We start from the raw sequence: 10707 nt of genomic DNA on the forward strand, positions 1-10707 counted from the left end.
AAGAAGTGAGGCTAAGTTACTACCTGACAAAAACCACCAGCACAGCTGAAAGAAGAGCCTTGAAAAAAATTTGAAGGACAGTCACAAAATGCCACACAGAATACAAACAGAAATCTTGACCAGGAAAGGGCCCACGTGTTCAGTGGATAGAAACCCTTGGTCCAGGTGCCTGGTGAACTGTCTAGACTTTAAACTACCATAATATATTGTGTCCAGGTATAAAAAGATGTAATGTCTGAGGAGTAAAAAGTTAAATACACTTTAGCTTTCAATAAGAATCAAAAACTACTAATAAAAGCTACTAATGTTCACTGATCAACTGTTCCATAGTGTAAATATAAATAACCCATTCTCCTAAAACATTAGCAATCTGTGAGGCAGTGGGCTGTGTGCCACAACCTGTGTTTAAACTAACTCTTTTCTGGGTCAGTTACACTGAGCAGGACGCTCACATAATTAGAAGGGTGCCAAAAAGACAGGACACCTTTGTATTTATATGCTAAGATAAAATCATTACTTATATAAATTGAGATGTGAATTACTGGATGCCTGATGATTTAAGGAATTACAATTATTATTATTTTTAAAGGTTTTATTTATTGACTTTAGAGAGAGGAGAGAAAAAGGGGAGGTGGAGTGGGAAGTGTCAACTCATGGGTAGTAGCTGCTTCTCATATGTGCTTTGACTAGGCAAGCCCAGGGTTTTGAACCAGCAACTTCAGTGTTACAGGTCAATGCTCTATACACTGCCACCACAGGTCAAGCTACAATTATTTTTGATACAATAACATGGTTATTTTTAAAAGCCCTTATCTTTTAGACATACATATGAAGTATTTGCATATGTAATGATATGTCTGAAATTTGCTTATAATAATTCAATATGGAGTAAAGGAAGAAGAGGATGAGTAACAGTTGAAATAAAATTCATCAAGAACTGGTAACTGTTAGCCTGACCTGTGGTGGCGCAGTGGATAAAGCAACGACCTAGAACACGGAGGTCGCCGGTTCAGAACCCTGGGCTTGCCTGGTCAAGGCACATATGGGAGTTGATGCTTCCTGCTCCTCTCCTCTTCTCTCTCTCTCTAAATATGAATAAATAAAATCTAAAAAACAACCCAAAAAACAAAAGAACTGGTAACTGTTAAAGACAGATGGCAGATACATTCATTTGGGTTCATACAATCTCTCTATGTTGTTGTACACAGTTTTTGTTTTCCATTAATAAAAAGTTTAAAATGTTCACACAACTGTACAAGTGCTGACATTTAATGAAACGTGGTTCTAAAATCATAACTGGATGAACAACCTATAGAAGATAATTCTCCAAATTGCTAATATTGCATATTTTAAAAAAATTTTAGTCATCATTTTTTTGTGTGTGTGGCAGAGACATATAGAGTCAGAAAGAGGGATAGATAGGGACAGACAGACAGGAAAGGAGAGAGATGAGAAACATCAATTCTTCGTTGTGGTTCCTTAGTTGTCCATTGATTGCTTTCTCATATGTGCCTTGACCAGGGGGCTACAGCAGACCGAGTGACCCCTTGCTTGAGCCAGCGACCTTAGGCTCAAGCTGATGAGCCTTGCTCAAACCCGATGAGCCCACATCCAAGCTGGCGACCTCGGGGTCTCGAACCCGGGTCCTCTGTGTCCCAGTCTGATGATCTATCCACTGTGCAACCGGCTGGTCAGGCTAGTCATCGTTTTTGACAAAAACTTTTATTATAAAAATGTCTTGAGAAAGAACTCCTACTATCAAAATTATGCCATTAAACTTACTTTCCAAAAAATTTCAACACACTTTAAAAATTGGTGTGCTGTTAGCTCCTTTCTTTTGTATAATCAATACTATAAAAAAAAATTTCATGACTTTATTTCAACAGTATAATATGGTATCTATATCTAGCTACACTTTCAAAACTCTATTTTTCTATTAATTTTTTTTAAGATTTTTATTTATTTATTTTAGAGAGGAGAGAAAGAATGGAGGGAGCAGGAAGTTTCAACTCCCATATGTACCTTGACCAGGCAAGCCCAGGGTTTCGAACCGGCAACCTCAGCGTTCTAGAGCAACACTTTATCCACTGCGCCACCACAGATCAGGCATACTTTATTTATTTTATTTTATTTTTTAATTACACTCTATATTCAATGATTTTGTATGTTTTAGGTGCATCAAAATTCTAATACATTTTATTTATTTATTTATTTATTTATTGTATTTTTTCTGAAGCTGGAAACGGGAAGAGACATCTAATACATTTTAAATAGCAGTTTTGCCTACAGAATATATATTTATAAACCCATCACACCGCCTAACCAGGCAGTGGTGCAGAGGATAGAGCATCAGACTGGGATGCGGAGGACCCAGGTTTGAGACCCCGAGGTCGCCAGCTTGAGCGCGGGCTCATCTGGTTTGAGCAAAAAGCTCACCAGCTTGGATCCAAGGTCGCTGGCTTGAGCAAGGGGTTACTCAGTCTGCTGAAGGCCTGCGGTCAAGGCACATATGAGAAAGCAACCAATGAACAACTAAGAAGTCGCAACGCGCAACGAAAAACTAATGATTGATGCTTCTCATCTCTCCGTTCCTGTCTGTCCCTGTCTATCCCTCTCTCTGACTCTCTCTGTCTCTGTAAAAAATAAATAAATAAACCCATCACACCATATAATTAAAACAAACAAACAAAAACTACAGCTGAATGACATATATGCCCTGCCCAGATAGCTTGGTTGGTTAAAGAATCTTCCCAGGCCCTGGCCGGTTGGCTCAGTGGTAGAGCGTTGGCCTGGTATGCAGGAGTCCCGGGTTCGATTCCCGGCCAGGGCACACAGGAGAAGCGCCCATCTGCTTCTCCACCCCTCCCCCTCTCCTTCCTCTCTGTCTCTCTCTTCCCCTCCCGCAGCCAAGGCTCCATTGGAGCAAAGTTGGTCCGGGCGCTGAGGATGGCTCTGGCCTCTGCCTCGGGCGCTAGAATGGCTCTGGTTGCAACAGAGCGACGCCCCAGATGGGCAGAGCATCGCCTCCTGGTGGGCATGCCAGGTGGATCCTGGGTCGGGTGCATGTGGGAGTCTGTCTGACTGCCTCCCGGTTTCCAACTTCAGAAAAATACAACAACAAAAAAAAGATCTTCCCAATGCCAGAGGTTGCCAGTTTGATCCCTGGTCAGAGCACATATAGGAACAAATTGATGTTAATGTTTCTGTTTCTCTCTCCCTCTCCCCCATCCTTCCTCCCTCCCTCTCTCTCAAGTCAGTAATTATAAAAAATAAAAAGATTATAGTTAATCATGAGTTCAAAGAGGAATCTGCAAACAGGTAGCCTAGAAAAATCCCATAAATACAAAACCAAGAAGTTTTTAAGGAAAACTTAAGAAATCTGAAATAAAAGTTAACATGTATTTCAACTCAAAGGCAAATGAATATGGTTAATATGCTGTTTTGGCATGAAGTATACCTATGCTATCTTGAAACAAAACACTGGAGAGTCACAGAGTACACTACATTTTTCAAAAGGGTACTTACTATAGCTACCTCTGTGTCTTAAGCACTCAGCTATATGTGACACAAGCCACCTCTCGTTCTGTCAACCTACAAAATATGTATCATTACCCAACTCTAAAAATAAGGAAACTGAAGTGTAGAATGGTTCCATAAATCACTAATGACGACAGGAGTGGGATTCTGAACCACTTCTGCGTGGCCAGAAAGCCCAAGTTCTTTTCACAATAACCATGCTGCCCAACAAAAACAGGAAGCAAAAGACTCAGACATATGAGATCGTCTAGGCCTGCCTCAGTGGCCCAAGTCCCAGACTTACCCAGACAGACTAGATGGGCACCTGAATGCCTCTATCCATTTACACAAGGAGAACCCTCAGCACCAGTCTACCGCCTACCTTTCTTTCACAACCTTCAGGGAATGTTCGGCATGGCAAAGGAAGTGGGGGAAGTAGTAGCAGATATAAAGTCCCTGGGGTTTTAAGATGACAACTAAGTTACTATTAATATAATGCAGGTCTCCAAAGTTTTAACAAGCGATCCTTACTTATACCCTCTTAATAATGACTCTTGGAGATTGAAGAATTATTGTGCTAGACAAAACCTGAGTCTAGCTACTTCATTTTAGCAATAAAGAAACAGTGTAGCCTGACCAGGCGGTGGCGCAGTAGATAGAGCGTCAGACTGGGATGCGGAAGGACCCAGGTTCGAGATCCCGAGGTCGCCAGCTTGAGCGCGGGCTCATCTGGCTTGAGCAAAAAGCTCACCAGCTTGGACCCAAGGTTGCTGGCTCCAGCAAGGAGTTACTTGGTCTGCTGAAGGCCTCCGGTCAAGGCACATATGAGAAAGCAATCAATGAACAACAAACAACGAAAAACTGATGATTGATACTTCTCATCTCTCTCCATTCCTGTCTGTCTGTCCCTATCTATCCCTCTCTCTGATTCTCTCTGTCCCTGAAAAAAAATAATAAAATAAAATAAAATAAAAATGGCTTTAAAAAAAAAAAAAAAAAGAAACAGTGTACAAGCCCTGGCTGGCTCAGTGGTAGAGCATTAGCCTGGCATGTGGATGTCCCGGGTTCAGTTCCTAGTAAGGGCACATAGGAGAAACACCTATCTGCTTCTCCATCCCTCCCTCTCTCATTTTTCTCTCTCTCTTCCCCTCCTGCAGCCATGGCTCAATTGGAGCGAGTTGGTCCCAAGTGCTGAAGATGGCCCAATGGCCTCTGCCTCGGGCGCTAAGAAGAGCCTGGTTGCTGAGCATTGGAGCAATCTCCCAGATGGGCAGAGCATTGCCCCTAGTGGGCTTGCTGGGTAAAGCCCCATTAGGGCACATGCAGATGTCTTTCTACCTCCCCTCCTCCCACTGAATTTTAAAAATATAGTGGATCAGAGATGGTGGGACCTGATCCCCTATATAATTACCCTTACCTCATGATCCCTACTATTTAAATGGGTAAAGGAAAAAATAAAGGAATTGACTCAATATATTTTATCCTTACTCTACATAACTTTCCTACAAATAAAAAGACCTAGACACAAATGATTATTTTAGGAACAATTGAGATCTAACATACAACCTCGAAGTTTATAAAGCAGGCAACAGAGGAATGGTAACCAAAAACCATTACTCTAATCCAGCTCATAATTCCACTTATAAGAAAAAGTTGTCAAGTGGTATCTCTTATAGGAGTGCTTACCATGCACTAAATCATCCCAACTGCCCTATAGTAGAAACTATTACTATCCACATTCTAGAAATGAGGAATTAAGAGAACATTATTACCTCTGAGCCTGTATTCCTTCCACTGGAAAAAAAACCAAAAACAAACCAAAAAAAGGCAGGAAATTAGCACTTTTACACCGTCACAAAGACACTCAGAGTCTCCTGTGTCTGTTGAGCTGCTACACTCAGAATCACACCAATTTCAGGCCCTGGCCGGTTGGCTCAGCGGTAGAGCGTCGGCCTGGCGTGCAGGGGACCTGGGTTCGATTCCCGGCCAGGGCACATAGGAGAAGCGCCCATTTGCTTCTCCACCTCCACCCCCTTCTTCCTCTCTGTCTCTCTCTTCCCCTCCCGCAGCGAGGCTCCATTGGAGCAAAGATGGCCCGGGCGCTGGGGATGGCTCCTTGGCCTCTGACCCAGGTGCTAGAGTGACTCTAGTAGCGGCAGAGCGACGCCCCGGAGGGGCAGAGCATCGCCCCCTGGTGGGCAGAGCCTCGCCCCTGGTGGGCGTGCCGGGTGGATCCCGGTCGGGCGCATGCGGGAGTCTGTCTGACTGTCTCTCCCCGTTTCCAGCTTCAGAAAATACAAAAAAAAAAAAAAAAAAAGAATCACACCAATTTCAGATATTTCACTAGAACCAGGCAGAATAAGAATGGTGCCCAGGTCAGTCTGCCAAGCGTTTCTCTCACAGAAAAGTCCAGAGCTTTTAAAAATATCTCTCTTATTACTTTTACGTGCATCTGAAACTTTACCTTAAACATCTCATTTTAAGTGGGAGCTATTCAGAGCAGCAGCTAACAGTCCCTTTCCTCCATTTTCACTAAGATACTATAAAGCGGAAAGCCAGTAAAACCCTACAAAGACATATACTTCATCTACTTCCATGACTTATTCTCTTAGAACTGTGGACTCCAAGAAAGAAGATACCTACTAAGAAGGGCTCCTGGTGGCTAACTAGGCTCAAATTAAAACACAAAACAAGCCAGAGCCTAGCAGCCATTTCTATATAGGGGCCTCTCTTGCAAACCACACTTCAGGGAGAAGCCTGCACTAAGCTGCCTGCCTCCTACACTGAACTGCCTTCCTGGCGTGTGTTTATGTCATCTGAGCCAGTCTTTATTGAGTTCCTAGAATCCTATCTTAACCAATAGGACTGAGACTTTCCCAGTCCACTGGGAGCTATACACCTATTTTCCCACCAGCATCTCACTGACCAATGAGGGACCAGGGACAGGACTTCTGTCTACATAAGTCAGCCCCCCTCTGGCTTGGGAAGTGCACTTTTCCTTTTCACCAAAGACAGAAGACAGTGTTTCCCAGCTGAAGATGTCTTGTTAGGGCAGAGTGGAGCAAAGAGGAGCGGGTGGAACAGAGCTGAGGTGCCTAGCAGAAGAGAGGCCTCCTCGCCCAGGGCCTTCTCAGTCAAGAAGTCACACAGCCTGACCAGGCGGTGGCGCAGTGGATAGAGCGTCAGACTGGGATGCAGAGGACCCAGGTTCAAGACCCCGAGGTCGCCAGCTTGAGCACAAGCTCATCTGGTTTGAGCAAAAAGCCCACCAGCTTGAACCCAAGGTGCTGGCTCCAGCAAGGGGTTACTTGGTCTGCTGAAGGCCCGCGGTAAAGGCACATACGAGAAAGCAATCAATGAATAACTAAGGTGTTGCAACGCGCAATGAAAAACTAATGATTGATGCTTCTCATCTCTCTCCATTCCTGTCTGTCTGTCCCTGTCTATCCCTCTCTCTGACTCACTCACTGTCTCTGTAAAAAAAAAAAAAAAAAAAGTCACACAGCTTCATAACTAAGCTATAACTATAACAAGCTGTTCCACAGCCGAGTTGTATCACAATTGAGCTATTTTGCGCTAAGTCAAGTTTCATTCTTCAGCACACCCCAATTTGGGGAATCCTGTTGGCACTGAGCTAGCACCCCAACAACCACTGGTTGACAGAACTAAAGAGAAAACTGAGAATGCCTGGCCATGTGCAGGAGCTGCAACTAAGCAGTCAGAGACCTGCATTCACCCCTCATCATGGGCCAGCACTCCACTCACCATCTCGGTCCTCGTCATGGACGCTGAGGTAAAGATACTCTAAGCCTCTTCCTTTTTTGCCATGCTCAGCTCCTTGTAGTTTAGTCATGAGGGTTGTTTTACCAGAACCATCTTCACCTACAAATAATGGATGTAAGAAGAAAAAGCGTACTGTTTATTGTAGGCAAGGATGGGGAGTCTCAACATTCACACAAAGAACAACTTAGAATTTCCTGCAAAGCCTACTGTTGAGGTCTCTCACCTGCATTCAGAAACAAAGCAGGCTTTGCTCTAAGAGTGGTTGGTGTGGGGAGGGGTGATAAACACAGCAAATTCCAAGATCTAAAATGACACTCTACTGCAACTGTCCTTACTTTACAGGGGAAGGACTGAAACGGGTCTGCAAAACTTACCTACAATTTATAAGACATGCACCTGGAGAAATCAAAGTAAAAGGTGGTGTTGATTTCTCACAAAATAAACTTTTATTATCACAAGAAAGGCAAGAAATCTTCAAAATAGAATTAATCTTAAAAACCAGGAACTGAGAACTAAAAAGTCTGATTTGCTTCACAATCATGAAGAACGGAAGCTATTATTCACTTCCTCATCCCTCTCCAACCAACAATCATCCCCGCTCCAACAAAGAAATCGAACGTCAAGAACCACCACTAACACCACGGAACATCACTAAGCACTCCCGGTATTTCATAATATGGACTTAGAGAACATGAGAACTGAAAGGCACCCCACAGATCAAGGTCTCCTTCCCCATCCCCAATGCCACTACCTTACTCAGGCCCTCCAGATCTCATCTGGATCATGTTGTACCCAGCAGGTACTGTCAGATACCTGCTTATTTTGAGCCACCTGCCACTTCCCTTTCACAAAGCTTTGGAGAATTCCCTTTCTCCAGCACAGATCTAGTACTTTGACCCCCCCACCTCTTGAAGATCTCTAAGGCAGTGGTCCCCGACCCCCGGGCCGCGACTGGTACCGGTCTGTGGGCCATTTGGTACTGGTCCGCAGAGAAAGAATAAATAACATACATTATTTCCGTTTTATTTATATTTAAGTCTGAATAATGTTTTGTTTTTAGAAAATGACCAGATTCCCTCTGTTACATCCGTCTAAGACTCAGTCAACGCTTGTCTCAGTCACGTGATACATTTATCTGACCCACCCTAAAGGCCAGTCTGTGAAAATATTTTCTGACATTAAACCAGTCTGTGGCCCAAAAAAGGTTGGGACCACTGCTCTATGGTACAACAGTCACCACCAAAAGAAGACCATCGCTCCCCTCCTCGCAGTGATTCTGTGAGGGGAATGGAGGGGAAATAAAAGGCCCTTGAGAATCAGGAACCTTCAGGAAAAAGCATTAACTCTTCAGCCTTCCACAATCTGCCCCCAACTTACTTCAACAGTCATCTTCCACAAGGGACTTCTGGCAGCTTCCAAACTCCCACACCTTGTCACCTCTGCATTTCTGCAAGCACTAACCCTCTGTACCAGGGGAAGTCAACCTTTTGATACCTACCGCCCACTCTGTATCTCTGTTCGTAGTAAAATTTTCTAACCGCCCACCGGTTCCACAGTAATGGTGATTTATAAAGTAGGGAAGTAACTTTACTTTATAAAATTTTTAAAGCAGAGTTACAGCAAGTTAAAGCATATAATAATAATGACTTACCAAGTACTTTATGTCAGATTTTCGCTAAGTTTGGCAGAATAAATCTTTATGAAACAACTTACTATAGTTAAATCTATCTTTTTATTTATACTTTGGTTGCTCCGCTACCGCCCACCATGAAAGCTGGAACGCCCACTAGCGGGCAGTAGGGACCAGGCTGACTACCACTGCTCTGTACCCTTGCATACTGACACATCCTTCAAAACACCTGATACCAAAATCACCCTCTTTCAGAAAAGCACCAAGCACTATGATGCTCCCATAATTATCTGCCTATGCCTAGCTGGTATACTGCAGTTACCAATACACCTGTCTCTCCCTAGACAGAGATTCCGACGTGCTGTCTGACAGGTGTCTGTGCTGCCTGGTGCACACCCTACAGGTCCCACTCAACAAACGGGTTTGCTGTACCATCGAACCAAACTCCAGCACTTGTATGAGGAAACTGAAACCAGAGACGTTAAGGGACCTGACCCAGGTAACCCAGCAGTGAGGTCTGGAATAAGGCAGCAAAGCCCCTTGGTGAAGACTCCAAAGCCGGCTGTCCTTTGCAGGATCCCTTCAACCAGTCATGAAGATGGAAGAGCGGCTCCTGTGCCCTCTCTCCACAACTTCAACCCCAACCCCAAGTCACCAAGTTCCCCTAACTTCTAACTTCCACGTACACTCACGCCCCTCTCCACGCCCACAGTTGGGGAACTTCGAGGCTGTGAACGCCGGGAATCAGGGACATTTAAAGCAAGGCCAGCGTTGGAACAAATGACTGAGGAATGCACCGACAACCCCATGAGAGCATCACTGGGCTCTCCCAAACAGGCAACACCCAGCCTCCGGCGGGGTGGACCTGGCCACTCCCCGGCTGTCCAGCCGGGGTCCTCCTGGCGCGCGGCGGGCGAGGAAGGCGAGGACCTGCGGGCGGCGCCCGCCTCGCCCACCCCGGCACCCGGGCAACGCCCCGCCGCCGGCGCTCACCGAAGACCAGGATGTTCTTGCCGGACGGCAGCTTGGACCTGGCACGGGTGGACACCTCGCTCAAGATCGAGGACCTGTGGGGACAACAGCAAAGCGGTCAGCGCCGGAGCCGGCTTGGATCTGACTGGCCCAGGACGGCCGTCAGTCTGCCCGACGGCCCGGCCCAGCCCGGCCATCTCGCGGCCTCACCATAGGCTCTGGCCTTCCTCTTCCTCACTGGTCAGGTCGCCGGCGGCCGCCACCGCGGGCCCATTGGGGCCCAGCAGCACCTTCTTCTCCACCCCCACTGGCGCCATCTTGCCAACTGCAGCCACAAAGAGGGCCCTCCCCCGGGCCCGCCAAGGACCCGCGAGGACCCCGGCCGGGACGCCCGCCGCCCGCCGTCCCCTCGCCACGTCTCACTTCTCCCGCCCAGCAGGGTCTGTGCCTTCGGCCGCGCTCCGCCCGGGATGCGATGTCCGCAGGCTCTCTAAAGGTCGTGAGACCGCCCCGCTGGCGGGAGGCAGTCGGGAGGCGGCCGGGCGGCGGTCAGGCGGCAGCCGAGGCAGCTATGCGCTGGGGGGAGGCGGGAGCGGGAGCCGCGGGACAGGGCGCGCGGGCGGCCTCTGCTGGCCGAGGGGCGCAGGAGCACCCGCCCCGGGTCCTCCCAGCGCAGGCGGTTCCCGCTATGCTGTCGAGGGGCCGTCGGGGGCCGTGGTTAGCCGGATGGACAGACGCCAAAAGCTCAGTCTTTGGGATGAGAGTAATACTTAGCTCCATTTATCTAACTCTTCCACAGTCACATT

The 10707-nt window shown here is 46.6% G+C and overlaps 1 protein-coding gene across 1 annotated transcript in view; it reads right to left on the reverse strand.

Moving 5' to 3' along the window:
• DYNC1LI2 (dynein cytoplasmic 1 light intermediate chain 2) overlaps positions 1-10270 on the reverse strand; it is a 31489-nt gene extending 21219 nt beyond the window's left edge. The window contains exons 1-3 of the mRNA XM_066242345.1: positions 10112-10270; positions 9923-9996; positions 7282-7398 (exon numbers count right to left, since the gene is read on the reverse strand). Coding sequence (XP_066098442.1) covers positions 7282-7398; positions 9923-9996; positions 10112-10218 — 298 coding nt within the window. The 5' untranslated portion in view covers positions 10219-10270. The remainder of the gene's footprint in view (positions 1-7281; positions 7399-9922; positions 9997-10111) is intronic.
• Between the last annotated feature and the right edge of the window lie 437 nt (positions 10271-10707).

The sequence above is a fragment of the Saccopteryx bilineata genome, chromosome 9 (assembly GCF_036850765.1).
Source record: "Saccopteryx bilineata isolate mSacBil1 chromosome 9, mSacBil1_pri_phased_curated, whole genome shotgun sequence".
NCBI classification, from domain to species: Eukaryota; Metazoa; Chordata; class Mammalia; order Chiroptera; family Emballonuridae; genus Saccopteryx; species Saccopteryx bilineata.